The sequence below is a fragment of the Pezoporus occidentalis genome, unplaced genomic scaffold (assembly GCF_034315485.1).
Source record: "Pezoporus occidentalis ecotype Australia unplaced genomic scaffold, CSIRO_AGI_Poc_V1 ctg2, whole genome shotgun sequence".
Lineage (NCBI taxonomy): Eukaryota > Metazoa > Chordata > Aves > Psittaciformes > Psittacidae > Pezoporus > Pezoporus occidentalis.
This window is the reverse complement of record NW_026913855.1, coordinates 219,788-241,308: the sequence shown is the minus strand read 5'-3', so window position 1 is coordinate 241,308 and position 21,521 is coordinate 219,788. Positions and strand designations below refer to the sequence as shown.

Sequence of the window (21,521 nt, the reverse complement as noted above, 5' to 3'; positions counted from 1 at the left end):
CAGCATTTACAGAGTATTGTCTATCATCTCATTGCTTTCTGAATGCTTGCACCAAATAGAAATTTGATTAATTACAGGTGCCTTCTGCTATATGTCAAACCTAAGGGCAAGATCTTAATATCATCCCCTAATCAGTATAAGGAGAGAGACCACCAAATGCATATTGGGGTTTTCAAAATCTTCTGCTCTGTCTTGTCCTTTCCTTCATATACCCTTGGGTAAAAGATCTAGAAAATATGTGAAATTGATAGTTATTCTAGGGAAATGTGTGTACTTCAGAGTTTCTCCACTGAGAGTCAATATGGTCACCATGTACTTGAATGTGTTCATAAATGTGGAAAATCTTCTGTGCATTCACTGCAGAGTTTGTGGCTGTGGGGATTTTAGAAACTTATCTTTCCTCTGTGCCTTTCCCTCATGCTTTTGTAGATCTTGTTAATAGACTTGCTGTGAACCTAGCCAGAGCAATTAAGACCTACAAGATCCAAGGACTTCAGTCTTCTAGCCTGGGCTATTTCAGAGGAGAACATAGTTTCAGTAGTTTAAAGTTACTCCTGGTGTTTATCACATGACACAAGCGAATCTGTCTTCATTGTACATCTCTAATGCATCAGGTCCTCAGGATAACCTCCAAAAACTTTCTTTCTTCCTTATTTGGGTTCAGAGGTACAAACTTCAAGTCTGTTTATTTAAAAATCATCTAGCATTTCCACAGTGCTATGTCCTCTGAGCTGAAATTAGCATATCTGAGGTGTGAATAAAAAGCCATATCTCTGTCCCTGTGTCACTCTGTCCCTGTTTTTTCATCCTTTCCTAATTTTGCGGATGAATTGGCCATGTTATCTAAGTACTGAACCATTGCTACCTCTGACCTATCAATCCCTAAGGAAGTGACCCTTGACTATGAGATTAAACCTGTGACTATTTCTCTACTCCCCTCAGTAACTATGCTGACTACTCCTTTTCCAGTCTTGTGACAGAAGTCAGGAAGATTCTTGGTCTAGCGAGTTGCTTCAACAGGAGTTACAGTCTTTTTTACTTTTTTCTTCTGGTAATCAAGGCCTAATTCCATTCACTTCAGGAGAATCATAGAATCGTGAACAGGTTTGGGTTGGAAGGGAGCTTAAAGATCACCTAGTTCCAACTTCCTTGCCATGGGCAGGAGCACTTCACTAGACCAGGTTGCTCAAAGCCCTGTTCAACCTGGCCTTGAACACTGCCAGGGATGGGGCAGCCACAGTTTCTCTGGGCAATCTCTTCTAGTGCCTCACTACCCTCACAGTAAAGAACTTCTTCCTAATCTCAAATCTAAATCTACCTTCTGTCAGTTTAAAACCATTAAACCTCATCCTATCACTACACTCCCTGATAAAAAGTCCCTCCCTATCTTTCCTGTAGGCCCACTTAAAGGGGAAGAGGGCTTTAGAGAATACGTTTTATGATATTAACAAGAAAATTACTTGAAAAAGTTAAATAACTTTATTTATAAACTGAAATACATGTGGGAATTTTCATTGCTCCAAGGGGTGATTAATTTGCATCTCATGTTTATTTTCAAAGCTCTTTCTGAAAATTTCTGTATGTGCTTGAAGGCTGCAATCCTACTGTCTGTCTATGGCACTCAGCATCTCTGCAGTGTTGTGCAGCTGCCTGCTGGAGAATTCCACCACTGGACTGAGTTAATGTGTTGGCTGAGAGCCTGAGCTGCTTCACTTTGGTAGACCATGAGCAGGCATTCAAAAGTGACATTCTAAAAGCTGTTCTTCTATTGGAAAGTTGCCAAGGCTTGTTTTCATAGTCACAAAGAAATACTAGCCTTTCTCCTTCAGCATGGCCATTCCAAGTTCCTGAGGAGAGATGATGCTTTCCTTCCTTCAGTTGCTCTTCTCTCTTAGAATCCTGTATGATTTAAGGTCAATAACTGCAGAAATGGTGCTCTTCACTACAGTATAGCAAAAGCTGTTTGGTGTCTGTTAGAATACTGTCCATTTTCCTGGTTTGGGGTTTGGTTTTTTTGAGTTTTTTTTCTTATATTTTCTTTGGATATTGAGCCACATCGAGTATTTTCTACTTCAGAGTTGGATGCTGGATAAGTTACTAATAGTCAGCCAGGTCTGACTGGCAAACATATGTGAAGAAGTGTTATGTCCTCCCCTTACCAGCTGTCCAGGGCAGTTACATCTATTCGTGTTTAGAGCCAAGAGATCTTATTCTAGCCATTTCACAGTGCTGAGACCTATTCCGTCAGCTCTGTCTGCAGTCACTATTCTTAGAGGCTTTGCATTTTCTCAGCTTGCAGTCTTGATATTTTTCAGAGTCTAGTGAGTGTGTGAAAGTTCCGTCTGAGATGGAGAAATGTTCCTTGCTTTCTTCATTAGGGATTGTCCTTGTAAGGATGAGTTGCTCACAAACTTTAGGTATTAGAACTTCTTGTCTTACTGCAATGGCAGAGCCAGAGCCAGTTGAAGACCTGCTTGCCTGTTTCATTCCAGAGAGGTCGAAAAAATCAGCAGCCTATGTGCAAAAAGTTTTCGGAGTGGGTAACAATTTGTTTCAGGATACATATCCTATAGGACCACTGGGGTGCTTTTCCAAGAGTGCTCTAAACTAGTTTAATCAGAGCTCAGTTGTTACTGTTAATATTGTTAAGGAATCTAGAAGAAGTGTAGACTGTAGGACAGTGCAATCTCAGAGCTGCTGTTCTGAAATGAATACCAATACCTCCATCATACATAGTTAGTGAACATAAGGACTGTTGTCTAGAGCCAACAAAATGTGACTGTGTTTATAGACATAAACTTGAAAAGAAACAATATGCAAACAAGGAAGTGGTTCTTTAATAAGGGCGTTTTCCATACGGACAGAATGTACTTACCTTTCATTCTTTTAGGTGCTTCTTATATTTGAGAGAAACTGAGGGTGTTTTTATGTTTATGTTGGTACTGCAAGAGATGGTACATGGGTTATGTGTAAGTCCTATAAGCACCATTAAGCCAAGAACAATTTATAGTTTAGTGATGTTCAAACATGATGGTAAGAATTGGTATTACAGTTTTTGATATTATAGCCATTGCTTCTTGCAGTTCTATGAATGTTGATGCACAATATAACAAGTCAGAAAACTGGGTATTTTCAGTGTTCAAAAGCATCAGTGATATTGTGCAATTTAATGTAATTACTCCAAGGGATTTCAGACATATTCATAATACAGTTAGAGAGAAATATCGAGTTTTTGATATAGTGTATACTGGAAAGGCAACTATTTTCTTTTTTTACAGGCATAGCTATTGTATTTGATGATACTTAATATCTAAATTGCCACTTTCTGTAATTAAGAACTACATCTTATGTATTTTCAGATCTTAAAAATGGAGTCTTAAAAGTAACTGGGTGATTATAACCGTGGCTACCCCAAAGTATTAGAAAAAATTGATTACTAATTCAAGCAACAGTACCTACTAGTTTGTAGTTGTGATTATGTAGCACTACCTGAAAAAACAGGCAATCTACTTTTAAGATGTTGCTGATTGTTTTTAAATTAATAACTTAATATTTAAAATAATTATTGTTATTTTAAGCATACATGATATTAATTATTGTAATTATAAATGTATTGCATTTAAAAATTTATAAATGTATTTTACATTTACAATTAAACATCTAACAAAGTTTAATTATACACAATATACAATATATAAACCAATGTCAATAAATAAGTTAATTCTTCCATTAGGGCAAAGTTTCAAGCACTATATTATTTACTATACTCATTTGCACAGTTTAAGATTTTAAAATTAGGGCCAAATTGTCTTCAAGTGAAGATTTATTGCTAATTTAATTGATTCCAGAATCAATCTAATTGATTTGCCAATCTAATAAATTACATTCTAATTGACTTTCAGAGCAGGCTCTGCCAGATTTTGTACAAGCCAGAACACAGGACTGTCTTCTTCATGCTTACATGCAAGTGGATAATACCTTGATTATCTTGATATTCTTATTGTCCTGCCTTTTAACCTTTACACAAAATACACGTAGTCTTGCTTAGGGAGTAGGCAAGGCTACAACCTTACCTCTGAACTCAGGATATATTTCTTTAGTCTTTTTGTTACCCTCAAAATCTGAAGTTTCCTACAGCTTATATCTTACAATGAAGCACATGAAATAAGGATTGTCTCTTCCCCCATGTGCGTTTTCCAGATGTTCACATGAAAATTCTGATCCCATTCTGTGAATTAGTTTTTGTTCAAAAAGGTCAGGGGCAATAGTTGTACTCAGTTGTTCTGGTGAGGTTGCACCCTTCAATGCTGAAACACATCATTGCCATATAGCGATAGGAAGGAGACTGGGCAGTGAAGGGTTTTTCAGCATCCAGAACCCACTAAAGAGGATAGTGTCGGAAATAGTTCCTGATGCTTTGTAGCATACTGAAATCATCTCCCTACTCATCCCTGTAGTGATGTGAATAGAAGAACCAATTTAATTTGCTTTCTCTTTGTTTCAGTGAGCATCTGTGTATTGTATGGGAGATGGAAGTGTTCCAATAAATTACTTGGAAAGAGTAGCCAGCACATTCAGAAAGTCCAGCTAGTAGATGAAAGTGTGAATTTCAATAAATGAACTGGAATTAATACTTGAATACTTTCAATAAGATAGACAAGAAGACATCAACAGGAACAATCAAGAATAGATGATCTCTATACTGACGTGTGGCTAAGGCATTTGTGTGAAAGAAGCTTGTTCGGTACCTCCATACTGAGCAATTTTTTACACGTCTTTTAGCTTCATGCTCAAAATTTTTTCAGTTAAAAGTATTCAGCAGCAGTTTTAGCTAGAATTTATGAACAGTAAATTTCCCAGGAGAGAAAGAAAAAGCAACTCCAGAACCCTTTTGATACTGTTTGTGTCCAAAGAAAAATACCCTCCTAAGTGACTAGTCAGCATGAAAAATGTTAATACCTCCTTCACACAGCTGGTTTATAATTTTGATGAGACTTATATTCTTTGAATAATTAGAATAAATGTGGTTTTTTTTTCCCTCAGTGTTCTTCAGGAATGTGGACCTATCCATAACATGAAAATCTATGCCTGAGCTAATTTTTCAATTTAATCTTGAGCATCATCTTTAAGTTGCAGAGAATTCAACAACCATGGCGGGCTTTCATTCCTTCCATTCATTCATATTTAAGTTTCAGATAAGGCTATCAAGAGTACAGCTATGTTGCAGTGAAACTCAGTATTTCCAATAAAGTTGCAACAGAAATTGAACAGTTCCTTCTTTACAGTAGGAACAGTATTTATTCACATAGAGTGGTAACTTTCATTCACTGGCTTTCACCAAATACACACATGCCCATGAAATGTTCAAAATACCGAAGAACTAAGCTGCTAAGCTAAACTTAATTGATTACAGTCTCATATGAATTAAAAGCTGACTTGAGAATAATTCACTTTAACCTTACATACTTCTCACAGATACATCTTTACAACACACCATGAATTTTAAGTATTTTGTGGTATATATTTTGGGCAGAATTTCATCCTGGTGGATTGACAGACAATTCTTAATGAAAAGCAGAAATCAAAAATAAGAAAAAAATCGATCTTGATTCTACCATGATTTTAAAAATAGTAAGATAAAATCTTAAACTATTCTGCTTAATGAATAGTAATATTTTGAAAGGTGAATGTAATAGAATGTGAAGATTTTGTACATAGCTCAGGATGTCCAGGTTTCTGGGCACTCAGAAATCTGAGCTTCATCCGTTGTATGTGTAGATGCAGTAACTATCAACTAAATTGCTATGGGGTGCATGGATGGACAGCATCTCCACAGTAAACGTTCTGCTCTCAGAATGTCCCAGGTAAAATACTGGTGCAGTCTTTCAGTCAGACTGGGAAGTTGCATACAAGCCAAACTATCTGTACCGATGAGCTCTCTGATATATGAAAAGATAATGGGCATTATGACTACAGGTGCACTATGTGTTAATAATTTATCAAAATAGGTAAGCATTAATGGTGAGCTGCAATTTTCATGGCATTGATTTTTTATTTTTTTTAATAAAAAGACATAAACACAGAAGACTATAGCAAAAAAAAAAAAAAATAATCAAGTGTTTGTGTGTGTATGTACTCACAACTATTTTCTATCCAGCCTGGTCAATAAGTTAACAGTATTAAATCAGGTTGTGTATTAAATCAGGTTGTGTATTAAATCAGGTAGTCAATGTGTGCTTATTTCAAAACACGTTAGAAAACTGAATTATCTAATCATCCAGACTAATAACAAAGTAGAGAGCAGACATTCAAAAAAATGGTTTGTTGGACCTAAGTCATCATGTTCTTTTGCTTCTGTAAGAGTTTTATTCATATGTTCACAGATTGCAAATCCATTATGCATAATAAATGACAGAACTTTTTTCTTGTTAGAGCTGTCTGTTTGTAACAATCAGAGCAATTAGAGCAAACCAACAAAAACTTTTGAAGTCGTATAATTGATATATATTCAGGTTAATCATGTTATGTTATAATAGGTCACTGCCAGCTATTTTTAGTTACTTTTATATAAAATATGCATTCAAAAATGACTAGCGGGAATGAGAGGCTTCAGTCAGCACTGTCCATAATAAGCTGTGTTTCTGAAAGAACAGAGTGGGTTAACCCCCAACAGCTCTTTGGGGTTTTTTTTCATTACAGGTAGGGGCAGTTGAATTTGGTACATATTCAGGGAGCCATAAGGAAATTTGATATTCTTCTTTAAGGAAGTAGGAAGACCCCTATTTTCATTGCAGACATTTTTAATGTAATGTACTCTAAGTACAAGTACAGTCTCAATCAGGACTTATTATATCACTTCTCTGCCATGTATTTTACAATAATCAATGGGCTTTTACAAGTCACCATTAAAAAAAAAGCCAGGTTAATATTGATTTATCGCAAAGATGACAGATATTTTAATATTATATCCATCTTTATGTTAGCAAGGACATGCATATTACTGTATTAACCTTATCCTTTAACAATTAGTCCATCAAAGCAGTAAGTTTCTTTCAACTTCCGAAGTCTCAACCTCAAAAAATAATAAATTATGCAGTATTTCTGCTTGACAGAGCCCTCAGAAGAAAAGAGAAGCAATGTTTCTGGGGTCAGCATTAGAAATACATTCTACCATTAATGTACTAGACTCCCAAATGATTCATGAAAGGAAGACCAGTGGTAAATAAAAGATTAAAAGAGCCAAACGTAACGAAGTGTCAGTAGGAGTAAAAGTGTAGGAAGTTTTCAAGGAACAGACAGTATTACATTAAAATCAGAAGCATGAATTATATTTTGTTTATGAAGGAACTATTTTCAAAGGAAGATTTCATTGTCATTGTGTATTAAAGTAAAATATGTTCCCACACAATGGGATCCCAATTCATAAAAATTTAAATGAGATTCTTTTTAATGAATCTGAAAATTTGATCACAATATTATTATAGTTGCCTAGATACAAAGTAAAATTTTCTTTCAATTTCTAGTTTTTAAGCAAAAATGGTAATCTTTCTCATAATATTTATTTTTTAGGGTAATGTGCTTTGCAGAAGCTGACACTAGAAGGCTGTATAGATCTTTTCTAACTTGCAAAATACTTAGCTAAAAGAACTGTTACTGATTATTGAATGTATAGTCAGCAAATGACAAAAACAAATTAGGAAGTCATAATTTATAATCACCAGCGGTTAGGAATTGTGACAAGTTATATGAGGAAAATGAGAAACACTTTCATGGAAATAATGGATTTAAATTATGACACATTCATAATGAGATCATTCAATTTGGAATGTTAAATAATTCAGTTTGTTAAATTCTAAATGGAAATTCTCAACTATCACTGAATAATTTTTACTACATTATTTTGGTGACCTCTTTATTTTAAGCCATTAATTTGACATTAAAAAGTGAAGTGATTATAACTACATGTAATAAGGCATACAATAAGGTAAATGATTGTGAGAAATCAAAGTTTAGGTGGCTTTTGGTATCATAAAAAGAATCTTGGAAAAAGAGACTTCTGTTCCTGGGTGTCTGTCAGAGTGTATACTCACATGTATTAGCTATGCTGTGGGTAAGACTTCAGGTAGAAGAAAACAGTGTGACCACAACTCCAGTTCCTGTTCACAAGCCTTGTTATGAAATGCAGTGCCACCAAATGATACAGTCCTATGCAGTTCCTCTTGTTGTGTAATGGCTAGCACTGTCCATGGCTAAGTAAAGGACTGAACTTTCCAAACTTATTTAAATGTGAATAACTTCATAACTACAGAACAACTTTTTCATTATGTGAAAAATATGCTTGTCTCAGTAACATCTGTTAGCTTTTTATAATTTGTGCTCAAACTCAGTAAAAGTTATGGGGGAAACTTCACTTCCCAAGAAGCAATCACAGGCTGTTTTGAATCAAAACTGATTGGAGGTGGGCAACAAGGAGGAAAATTGGGTTGAAGTAAGTTAGCCATCAGGAACATCCATAGTCTTCTTGCCATTAGCACTAAAGACGGCCATACACAGAAACCAAGATCCCCAAACTGATCCCATGTTAGAGCTTGCTACTGATCCATCCCCCTCATCACTCTTAGGTTGTTGGATTCTTATGGCAGGCTGCCTAGCAGTAGGAGAAAAGTTAGCAGTTTTGCATAAAACTGTGTGGGCTTCCTGAATGTCTTCCATCTTGTGCACACAGTTCTTCCTCTGTCAACTGCAGGATCTCATCAATTAGTTTAATTTACAGATTAATTTCCAGGGAGGAAAATTCCCTAAAACGACATTGTTTGGTTATTACTGAGCTTAATATCAGGAAGGTGAAGGACTACAGTTTCTTTTGTAGAAGAAAGGCAACGAACACCACAATGGCCAAAGTAGATGGGTATTAGAAGAAAACATCCAAACCTGTTTTAGGGTTCTTGGTTGTTCTTATTTGTTGGGGTTTGTTTTGTTTTTTTTTAAAAAGCAAATGAGTTAGGAGCTACAGCCTGTGGGACCCTTGTTTTTTATCAGTAACTGGGGAGGCTCCCCTTCCTGGTTAGTAGCATGCTAATATGCTGGCTCTTTGGTATTAGTGAATTTATTGAAGTTGAAAGATTCAATTGCTTCCATTCTTGACAGACAATTCATCTGATCAGGAGAATACCAAAATAACCAGAACACATTCTTGAGAAGATGCTAGGAAGAAGCGAAGATCCGTATCTGTGTTTCTTAGGACTTTTTAAGGTCAAGCTTTGCTATAAGGAAAAAGTTTGGGAAAACCAACAAAAACTCTCACGAGATGAAAAAAGATCATAGGAGTTCTTGATTCTGTTTGAATGGGAGATAGGAATAGAAATTGGTTGTCAGACAACACCAGAATAAGGGGTGGGCTTTATATCTAACGTTCATGCTGCATTACTTATCCCAAATACTCAGACTATTTTATCTTCTGTTCAGTGCTATCTTTGCAGAATAGTTATGACCAATCAAAGTTAAAAAAATAAATAAATAAAATAAGCTGAAGTGAGTTTAAGCACTTCTGCATTGCTGAAATTGTACTGTGAAAGATCTTCTGTTTATTTCAGTGATACTGCAGTCTTTTCAATATATTGCCAGCTTCCATGAATTTGACAGTTTAATATTTTGTGACAGTTAAAGCTTTATTTCATGTAAATGTACTTTGATTTCAGGCATTCTGAACAAATTTGTTGCAGGTCTGTCTCATGCTGATAATAACAGAAGATAGAAAGAGATACATAACCAACTGCATTTTGACAGTTTTCTGCTAAGTCACACTATGCAGCTTCAGCTGAGAAATGAAAAACAATTTTGTCAACATAACCCTAGAGTCTGAAGAGAGTTTGATGAATTTCAGCCCTGACATTTAAATACTGTAAGCAAATAATATCTGAGTCATAAGATGCTCACATCATTCTGTCATACATCACTTATTAATGACCTTCCTTGACCTTATAGTAAAAATTTCTAATAGAGGAAATGAGTATCCATAGTTGCTTTACCATAAAAAGGTATTATTTAATATGAATGGTCCCATTCCAAACCCTAAAGTTCGATGAAATAGCTAGTATGAATTTAATAAGTTCATTATGAAAGGATAGTATTTCAAGATAGGCAATTTATAAATTATTATACAGCTTATTTTTTTGATACTATAATATTCAGAAGGCTGCAACAAGAGAATGTATGCAGCACCAGATGTGCAAATTAGGCAACAGTAGAGAAATTAATGGAAAAATCTGAAAGGGAAGAAAGGTCAGAGGACCTCATTCCTCACCCAGGTTCTTCACAGTGTACTTGATGGAAGAGAGCATAATTTGGAACAAAAGAGGATCAGACTGGATATAAGACTTTTTTTAAGAAAAATATTTTTCAACTTGAAGACAGTCAAGAACTGAAGGAGGTTGCCCAGAGAAGCTGAACCGTCTCCATACTTAGAGGTTTTCAACGTGTTACCTGAGCAACCTGGTTGAGCTTAAAAATGACCATGTTGTGAGCACGAAATTGCATGACAGTACCCAATTGTTGGTAAAAAGAGAAAGCTTTTGTAAAGTAAGAGGAAAAAGGGAAAATTATTGCCATGTGGGAAAAGAGGTCATAAAGGCCTTACTGGAGTTGCTTCCTCCACCTGTTCCCTATAGCAGCTGTAGAAGGGAGCAGGCATGTTAGGCAAAATTAGGAACAGGAAAGATGAGAGTCTACAGAGTCTGCATACTAGCTTTGGAATAGGTGATGGGGTGAGACTGGGGAGTCTGCCAAGCTAATATAGACATTTATCGCCAAAAAAGGCCGCATATGTTGAGGGTAATCTAGAATGCTTCTTTCCTTATGCTGTGTTTCGCTTTTGTGACTCTTTGTTTTAACAGAATTTTATTTCTTTTCTTATCTAGACAGAATCAGTAAGCATACTCTTTTATATTTAAATTTTGTCACACCATAAATTGGTTACTTCACATATGGAGGATACAGCCTTCCCTAGAAAAATGGACATAACTGAGGTGCAGCAAAAACAAATGTTTGTGTTACCTGTATTCAGAGCTCCTCCCAAGTCTTCGGCTTGCTTCCACGCTAGGCTGCAGGTGTCTTTTTGTACTGTTAACACTGGTTTATACAGAGAAAGACAACTCTGGTCGTATATCTGAAACTTCGTTAATGAGCGGCAGGAGAATGGAAAATGGCTTCTGACTTTAGCGGGGTGGGATGGAAAGGAAAGTTGTCATCTTCAACTTGTCACACTAACATAAGGCATACGTAAGATTGTTTTCCCAACATTTTTTTAATTCTGTTCATTAGCCTAAAAATATGAAAAACTGAGTTCCATTTCTAAGACTAAATCTTTCTTTTTTTTTTTTTTTTTTTTGCCTATGTATCCAAACCAGAGATAAAACTATTAACTCTTCTGAAGTTCACAGCTAGATGGTAATAATAATGATGCTGGAGGGGATGCGGAAGCAACTGTTAGTTTCACTTTAACTAAAATGAAATAGGAAAAAAAAATGTTAGTATTGAGGATAATAATAAAGATCTATGAAGATATGTATAAATATTAAAATAATTTCTGATTTCAGGAAAAAAAAGTGGAGTTGAATGTACAATCACAGAAAATAACATTTTTATCTTATACGACTTTGTTTCTCTTTTAGTGGCAAAGCATTACTATAACACTGGTTGAGAAAGTGCAGATCGTTGCTGTAATCCTAGGATCTCTGTTCTTAGTAGCAAGTGTGACTTGGCTTCTATGGTCAGCCTTCAGCCCTTATGCAGTATGGCAAAGAAAGGACATCCTTTTTCAAATCTGCTATGGAATGTATGGTTTTATGGATCTAGTATGCATAGGTAAGCTCAAAATCTTTAAACAGCACAGACTGTGGTTTAAGACTGTGACTATATCTATTTTTCTAATTGGTCACTCCAGTGGATCACTCCAGTTCTTTGCAGATTAATTCTCAGCTGATACCTTTAGCAAATCCTGCAAAGAGAAAAGAGCCAAAGCTTTACTCTCAGATTCATCAGTGTCTCCCCAAGATCTTAGTGGTGAGAACAGGATCAGTTTCAATTTCTTGAAAAAAAATAGGCAGCTAGCAAAGTTCAGGAAGTTAAATAGATGAAAGTGACAAAAGACATTATTAAAATAATACGTCAAATTATGTGCTGTCAAGCCTTCTACTGGTGCCACTGTGTATTAGATTGTACCATCACAAAGTGCAGAAAAAGCCCTTGAGGATGTCATCAAACTACATACCCAAAATTAAGTTGCACAGACTTATATAGGTCACTGTGCTAGTAACAGAGAACAGAGAAGACAGGCATGAGTTCCTTGCACATCATAAACAATTATGAAGCACTCTAATGGTGCTAACTATAGTAACTTAATTTATTATTAAAAAGTCATGAGTCATTTAACTCTAGCTGAAATCTTATAAAAGAAAATGCAGTTTACTGCAAAGCTATTTTGGCCAGTTTTGAATTTCTGAAAATATTTAAATAGAAATCCCTGTAGTATTTGATAAAACAAGCTTGAATTAATTGTTAAAATAGATACAATTATTGCATTAAAAATTAATAATTGCAGTAAACATTAAACCACATTTTCAGAATTACAATTTAAGAAAATTCAAATGTTATCTGATGTCTAATTTGAGATTTCTGAGTGATAGATGTTGATGTTATCCCAATCAATCTCATACATGGGAATTCAGGACAGTGCTGAATTCTGCTCAATAAGGTGCAAAGAAACAGAGTGATTCCTAATACCAAGGCTTTTGCTCCAGCCATAAAGCCATGTCATCTTTTATTGAAACCATCCCATTACTGTAAAAAAAATTATATTTCAGCTGGATCAGCAGTTCTGTTTATTTTGTAATTTTTCCAAGAGAAGCCCACTCTGAAATACTTTAAGGCACAGGCTCTCTTCTGTGAACCCAAATCTTCTCAGACAGCAAAATGAATAGAATCTAGGCCTCAATACTCTGGACAAGTGCTCAGCTTTTAAGCAAAGGGCTCAGCTACATGTCCTCTTGGATATTGATTCCTGAATGCCACTTTTTCTGTCTGAACACTTAAAATTGAGTTTTTTCTTTTGTTTAAAAAAAACATTAAGTCAAGACAAAATGTGCTTCAGGCATTGTAAATGTTTTATTTATATGGAATTCTGTGGGGGTTTTTACTGCTATTGGTTTTGGTTTTGTTTTTTTGGTTTGTTTTTTTTTTTTGCACAAAGATTACAATCATAAAAAATTTACTTTCATATGCATTAACGAGTTGGAATAGCCAGTTATTTCAAACTGTTTCCATTTCCTTCCATTTGTTTGACTGTTAAGACACCTAAACCAGATTAATCTCAAAGTCAGTCAAGAAGGTCTGTGGGTGATCAGAAATATTAGTGTATTTAACTGTATAGGGTCATAGAATAGTTTGGGTTGGAAGGGACCTCCAAACATTATCTAGTCTAGCCCTCTTGCAGTGAGCAGGGACACCTTCAACTAAATCAAGTTGCCCAGAACCACATCCATCCTGGTCTTGAATGTAAACAACTGGAAGGCAAGCCTTCAGTAAATTGGTGCATGCAGATACGTAGCTACCCTTCAAACGACCAAGGCTCAAGACACCTCTGGATTGGAAGGTACTGAACTAACATGTACCTGACATGCCTATGGAGCTTCTGGCAAAATCGAGCAGATACTCCTTGAAGGCATGCTAAGGCACATGAAAAACAGCAAGGTGGTGGGTGACAGCCAACATGGCTTCACTAAGGGGAAATCCTGCCTGACCAATTTGGTGGCCTTCTATGATGGGGCTACAGATCTGATGGACAGGGGTAGAGCAGTTGATGTCATCGACCTGGACTTGTGCAAAGCATTCGACACTGTCCCACACGACATCCTTGTCTCTAAATTGGAGAGACATCAATTTGATGGATGGACCACTCGGTGGATAAAGAACTGGCTGGATGGCCGCACACAAAGAGTTGTGGTCAATGGCTCAATGTCCGGCTGGAGACCAGTAACGAGTGGTGTCCCTCAGGGATTGGTGTTGGGACTGGTCTTGTTTAACATCTTTGTCGCTGACATGGACAGTGGGATTGAGTGCGCCCTCAGCAGGTTTGCCGATGACACCAAGCTGTGTGGTTTAGTTGATACGCTGGAGGGAAGGAATGCCATCCAGAGGGACCTTGACACACTTGTGAGGTGGGCTGATGCCAACCTCATGAAGTTTAACCATGCCAATTGCAAGGTCCTACACCTGGGTTGGAGCAATCCCAGGCACAGCTACAGGTTGGGCAGAGAAGAGATTCAGAGCAGCCCTGCGGAGAAGGACTTGGGGGTGTTGGTTGATGAGAAAATGAACATGAGCCAGCTTCAGTGTGCGCTCTTGCAGCCCAGAAAGCCAACCGTATCCTGGGCTGCATCAAAAGGAGCGTGACCAGCAGGTCGAAGGAGGTGATCCTGCCCCTCTACTCTGCTCTTGTGAGACCTCACCTGGAGTATTGTGTGCAGTTCTGGTGTCCTCAACATAAAAAGGACATGGAACTGTTGGAACAAGTCCAGAGGAGGGCCACGAGGGTGATCAGGGGACTGGAGCATCTCCCATATGAAGACAGGCTGAGAAAGTTGAGGCTGTTCAGCCTGGAGAAGAGAAGGCAGCGTGGAGACCTCATAGCAGCCTTCCAGTGTCTGGAAGGGGGCTATAGGGTTGCTGGGGAGGGACTCTTCATTAGGGACTGTAGTGATAGGACAAGGGGTAACAGGTTAAAACATAAACAGGGAAGTTTAGGTTGGATATAAGAAGGAAATTCTTTCCTGTGAGGGTGGTGAGGCACTGGAATGGGTTGCCCAGGGAGGTTGTGAATGCTCCATCCCTGGCAGTGTTCAAGTCCAGGTTGGACAGAGCCTTGAGTGACATGGTTTAGTGTGAGGTGTCCCTGCCCATGGCAGGGGGGTTGAAACTAGATGATCTTAAGGTCCTTTCCAGCCCTAACTATTCTATGATTCTACAATTCTATGATTCTAGCCTAACTGTCACCATGCAGGAGCAAAGTAGAAGTGTGGCTTTTCACCCACCAGATAAACTGATTTACCTGTAATCGCATAAATGCATATTTTATTGTCCAATTATAAATTATATATGGAAAGTTTTATGTAAGATTGACTATAATGAAACCTATTTGGACACTGTTTTGTCATTATGAACTTCAGTGCAGGGATGACTTAATTTTCTACACTGTATCTGGAAATTCAGAAAGCTTTATAAAGCAGGTTTGGTAATTTTAGAATTCTAATGATCCAGCTTCATTCATCCCACTTATTCTGCATACAATTTCAAGTTATCTGCATCAGAAAATCTTTATTAATATATTCAGCTTTATCCAATTTTATTTTTTTTCTTTTGTTCTCTAAAGTGAAAGATTTAGATTGATAGTTTCAATTTAAAACCTTCAAATAAGGTTCTCTAATAGATGGGTATAATTTATTATGCATGAATGATTTTAAAAAATCCACAACACTGTGCATTGTGCTGATGACCTCCAAAAGACATTAACATGTGATTTTACCATTGCATATTATATGTAATTTCTAATATCATAAAGCTTGTAATGCTTACAGCCAGCCACAGTTCTCACTTAGTATGTTCTCTCCTCTCATTTGTGTTAGTCATCCATGGTATTCTGTAGGTTTTCAATAAGATTTACAGTGAGTGAATACTTATACTCCCACTGGAATGTCTCTTTATTTGAATGAAAAATCTATGCAGACTTATGAGTTTTCCTGTGCAGCACATATTTTAAGACAAGCGCTAGAGTTACTGGTGGTATGAACAAGACTTATTCCTACTGCCTTCAGTTGTGCCTCCCTGCAGCTCTACGTAAACAATATGAATATTTTTGGTCATTTGTGACGTGTAAATATCTCTACTTTTTGAAATGCTTTCTTGTCATTATTTTTAAAAGCAGTAGCATAAAGGTACTGTCACATTTTAATGATATCTTTGAAAACTTGCACATATAAATTTGTTTTCCCAATGATTGATATCTGTACCATATGTAGCATACCACCCTCTTTCTTAACATGTAAATTACATGTAACTTGTATTTTAATTTTTGGTCTGTTTTACTTTTCACCAAAAGAAACTTCCCAAAGGTTGCAGATCACCAATATAATATGTTCTATTCATTCCAGTGTACATATTTTATTGGTATCCATTATTCTCCTTGTTCTAAATTTTTCCAGAATTCTTCCTAACAAGCAGGATTGTTTTTACTTATCAGTGTCAGTTTCAACCCTATAAGTCACTAGTTTGTACTTTTCTGCATCAGAGCTGGGTGTAAAGCTGTTTTCTTTGAAACTTGCTGGCGGCAGAAGTTTTCTAAGGCAATCTTTGAACATGTTAATGAAAGAACTACTACCTGTGAAATCCAGAGGTATTGCAGTGGCTTGGAATTACCAAGGGAGTAAATTCATGAGTTAATGCAAAAAGAATGCACATTATAACCCCCTTGTTAGGGGGACAGTGCACCAAGTCTTTGCCATTCTTCTCTGTAGATGTAGCAATTATTTCTTGTAACAGTAAAATTATATAATTTTATGTATTTATTTTCACCAGAATATAATCAAAACTACTAGTCATAAATGGTTCTAAAATGAACAAAATATCTCACAAATAATAACTGGTCACTTGCAATCCCAGAACAGTAGTGCAGCTCCTTTACAGCATGAAAAGCAGCTGTAACATTACAATAGAAAAATGAGTGGTGCCAGGAGTACTGTAGCAAGTGAGTAAGGGATGGGAGCCATTGTGAGGTGTGAATAGCCCTCTGAAAGCCTCTTTCTTCCCTGACAAGGAACTTGATGCCTAGCAACATCTGTGTAACTCCTAGTTGTAAAAATATATATGCTGAAGTTACTCACAATGAACACATCTAACTGCACTTAATATTTCTTTACTCAAAAAGTCTTTTTTTTTAATTAGGTATAATTCTTACCAGTTTAGAAAGAGTTATATTGCTATTTTTAGAGTTGACATGTTTCACTAATGCTTTGAGCATTTACTGCATTTTTCTTATATCTGTGGGCCCTAGAATAGCATTAAGACATGACGTTTTGTCCAGTGGTAAAGTTTGTTTCTGAAAAGGTCTTTTATTACCTAGTAAAAGTTCATGATGTTTCTAGAAGGACTATCACTAAATGATTATAAGTAGGATTACTGTGATAAATAAGACAACACTGGAACCTAATAACACCAAATCTGAATGAACGAAGACGAGTTGCCTGCTTGTAAAGATATGCAGTATGAAAAATTTCTAGTGATCTTGTGACTCAGGGTAAGAAATCCTTGGGATAGAGGGAAAGAATGTCACAGTATTTGGCAGTAGGAGAAAATTAGGATCTCTCCGTAACCCTATTGTTGGGAGCCTATTACTATCCCTACATCTTAGACATTAATCTAAATTCTAAAGACCTTAATCTAAAGTCTTCTTAGAGCTTAGGACATTTTGCCAAGTCCATCATCCAAAATCTCTTCCTTGTAGATATTGGACAGAATGTCGGAACAGCTAACAAGCAGTGAATTCTAACACTTCCTCTTGGGATCATCTGGATCAAACAAGTAATTTCCACCCACCTCCCAGGACTGTACAACTATGTCCTCTGTGTTGTTGAAATCATGGTATTTGGAACAAGTTAGTATTATTCATGGATTTACCTTGTTTTCTCTCTCATATCTTCATTCATTGCTGTGGATCTCTTAAGAAAAAGGAGATTCTGCCATTTCCTTATAGCTTCACTTTAGCAACTAACAACTTATTTTTTGAGCATCAGAAATCTGCACCTGGAAAATATCCAGCCTTACCCAGTTTTCCTCTTGTTTGTGGTCTTGGAACCATCAGTGCTGAGAGCTTTTTTCCTCTTGCTCCTTGGAAAATATCTTTTCAAAGAGACAAAAGATCTATTGGAATTCTTTTTCCTCTTCTATGTATGTCTTTTTCAATCTGTAGTTTTATCAGATGGAAATAAAGCTTTTTATGGGAGAAATTATGAAAGTGTTTCTTTTCTCCTTCAGCATTGCCAAATCTGGCAACTTTATTTTAAGCCTTGCAGTATTTGATCCTTTGTTTGGTAGCTCTTTTAGAGCATATGTGGCTAACAGCTTCCATTTTAAAGAAAACTTCTTTGCCATTGTTGAAAAAACTTTGAAAATGTGATTTCAGTAAATCCTGAAAACTCAAAAACAGTAAAAAAGAGCTCCCTAAAAGAAGTTGTCCTACAGCTTTTTCTGTCATAATTTTGGGAGGATACTTTTGACTGTTTAAATGTACCTCATGTATTGAAATGATCCTTTCCCAACTGCTTCCTTCTCTGTTCTGAAATATGTTGTTCAGGTTCCAGTGGAGTGCAGGCAGGTGTCAAAAATCTCAACATGGAGGCAGATAAATTCTCTCAATTTTGCTTCATCACAGTCTTGAGGGAAATTGGGCCAAATGATACTATGATCCAGGCACAGGTAGAGGGAAGATTATGCTCATCTCCTTTATCATTCTACAGGAAATTCAACAGAAAACAAAAAGGGGGGGGGAGAGGAAGGAGGGAAATCTTTGTCACATCAACAAAGTCATGGCTTATTTGGTTTGTACATTCTGTATCTGATCAAACACACATCCTTTTTCCTTTTTAAGGCACTATAGCAAGTCTTAAAGATGCATTTATGTATTAACATGGCTGCTAAATTTTTAGGACAGGTCACTTTATATATATCTGAGAAGATGGACATCTTGTGATCAAGACCACTAAGATGCTATGCTGATAAAAAATGCATTTAGAATATTTAACATTTAATTAAGTTTATATTGTGTTAGTTTTGCTGTATTAGATGCTTCAATGAAATCTAGGCAACTTGAAAGCCTACAGAGATGCTACATTTGCTATCATGTCCTTCTGAAAGCAATATTTTTATTTCTCCATCTTCAAGTGTAATGATCTTAAAAATGTGTTAGGGTAGGCATTGCTATCTGCAAATCATTGCACTTGAATCTGAGGTTTGCTGTTCGTATAAATGTTCATATCATCCTTTCTGCTTTTGTCATCTTTCTTTGAATGTCCCCTTTCTGTTAATCAAGCTAAGAGCCCTCAGACACTTAAATCACACTTATGTTGTGTAGGAACAGGTGATATACAATCTCTTGGGATAAAGGACTATAGCCTGTGACACCAGGCTAGATATGCCCACGTATAGGAAAATATTAGGCAAGAAACACACTGGACAAAAAAATTGTAAATATTTTTGGCTAGACAGATCGCTGTCCTCCCAAAGCAGGGAGCTAGAGAAAAAATGTGGCAATGCTCAGAACTATATAAGTTACCAGGCTTGTTGAGGAAAAACCTAGTAAGAATGCTGAAGCCCCATGCATCTACCAAGCAAATCCATATTTGAAATACTTGCATATAAAGAGGGTGTGTATAAATACATATATATACATATGAAAAATCAAGATTTTAGTTTAAATAAATAAATTGATTGAATGCATACAATAAGCATAAATGTCACCTACATAGAAGTTCATAAGCAGATTTGTCTCTTGAGGACTCCAGATAATCTGTATTTTACTTGAATGACCTTTTAAAAGATTTCCTGGGTTTTAACAAAAAAGATGTTTCACAACTTTTTTCTACTGAATTTTGAGGAGAAAAAGGGAAGTCCATCAACCTTGTCATGTTCATCACAGTTAATAATAAAATTTAATTTCTTTCTGCCCAACTGAAGCAAGACAGGAACTTACGGCTGTTTCAGGTTTTCATAAATCTTCTATGTTCCTAAGTTGAACTAAGAATGTGAAAACAGATTTGTAGCTGTACTGAATTCTACAAGCACTCTTAAATTAAGACTATTCTGTTCATTACAGAAGGTCTAACCTACCTAAAAATCTACTCAAATGAGTACAAGTCTTAATAAATAAAAAGTACTTACCATGAACAAGGATAACAATAATGTAAGCAATTTATGAATCTGATAGTAAGGTTCTTTTATATTGATTTACTTATATCTAAATATTTAGTTAGGCATGCTCAGATTATTGCAGTATTGGTTATGTTGAACTTTCATTCAGATCAATTTTATTTCCTCTGCGTGTTCCTACATCCCTATATTCAACACACAAATAACCGATTATATTACATATGTACAATTTATTTGAATTATCAGAGTTACAAGTAACTTAATAGGCTCTGGCAATTGCCAGATTCATCACAATGTGTTATATCTCTGCTCTCAAAATGGTATCCATTGACATTTTGTACAAACTGTCTGTTTTCTTAATTTCAGGACTGATAGTACACGAAGGTGCATCTGTTTATCGAGTGTTTAAGCGCTGGAGGGCTGTGAATCTGCACTGGGATGTGTTAAATTACGATAAAGCCACAGACATAGAAGAGAGCAATCGAGGAGAATCCTCAGCAGGAAGGACATTGTGGTTACCACTGACTGCATTTAGAAACAGAAGTTTAGTTCACCCAACACAGTTAACCTCACCAAGATTTCAGTGTGGCTATGTATTGTTACATCTGTTCAACCGCATGAGACCTCAGGAAGATTCATCAGGGGATAACGGCTCTGGGGAAGTAGTGATGAGAGTGACCTCAGTGTAAAGATTATGCTCACTGTGCTACATAGATAAGGATAATGTGCCCTGATGTTGCGCAACTTTGGAATGTAATTATGATGAATGGTGAAACCATTAACACTTGAAAAAATATATACACATTTTTTTAAAAATTTAATGCTTTTTATATGATCAGCTAAAACACAAATACATTTTTCTGGAAAAAAAAAAAGAAAAGTCTCTTGCTTTTTATATAGTCTGGTTTATTAGATCATTTGTGAATTTGTACCTGAGGTGTATACAATATAGTTTAACTCTTAGGTGTTTGAAAGATGAGGAAACTCATTTTTAAGTTAAAAAAAAAAAAAATTTTGAATGTATTTTCTTAAACTCTGGCTTTAATCCACTACTGTTATTTTTCCCACTTTCATGAGGATTAAACTGAACAATCTTCTTCTTCAAAAAAAAGATTGTTGACACAAGTCAAGTATTCTTCTTTTTCTATTTTGTTGTTGTTGTTCTTAGCTCAGTTCAGGTATATGAAAATAAGGGATATACTGTCCCCTGCCTTTAAGCAGGATGTCCAGTAAGTGTTCTGCAAAACATAATGGAAGAGGCACTGGAATAGGTTGCCCAGGGAATGCTCCATCCCTGGCAGTGTTCACGACCAGGTTGGATGAGGCCTTGGGTGACATGGTTTACTGTGAGGTGTCCCTGCCCATGGCAAGAGGGTTGGAACTTGATGATCTTAAGGTCCTTTCCAACCCAAACTATTCTATGATTCTATGACATGCAAGATGTCGGACACAGTATTGACACAGACAGGGCAAGAATCTGGCACTTACTCTCTAGTCTCAAAGATTTGCAGAGTGCTGGTGCTGGGCCTGTGCACAGAAATGACATTAGC

At 36.3% G+C, this 21,521-nt stretch overlaps 1 protein-coding gene across 1 annotated transcript in view; it reads left to right on the top strand.

Moving 5' to 3' along the window:
- The window catches only part of MARCHF11 (membrane associated ring-CH-type finger 11), a 32,434-nt gene extending 11,352 nt beyond the window's left edge, over positions 1-21,082 (top strand). The window contains exons 3-4 of the mRNA XM_062617668.1: positions 11,670-11,862; positions 20,338-21,082. Coding sequence (XP_062473652.1) covers positions 11,670-11,862; positions 20,338-20,660 — 516 coding nt within the window. The 3' untranslated portion in view covers positions 20,661-21,082. The remainder of the gene's footprint in view (positions 1-11,669; positions 11,863-20,337) is intronic.
- The last annotated feature ends 439 nt before the right edge of the window (positions 21,083-21,521 follow it).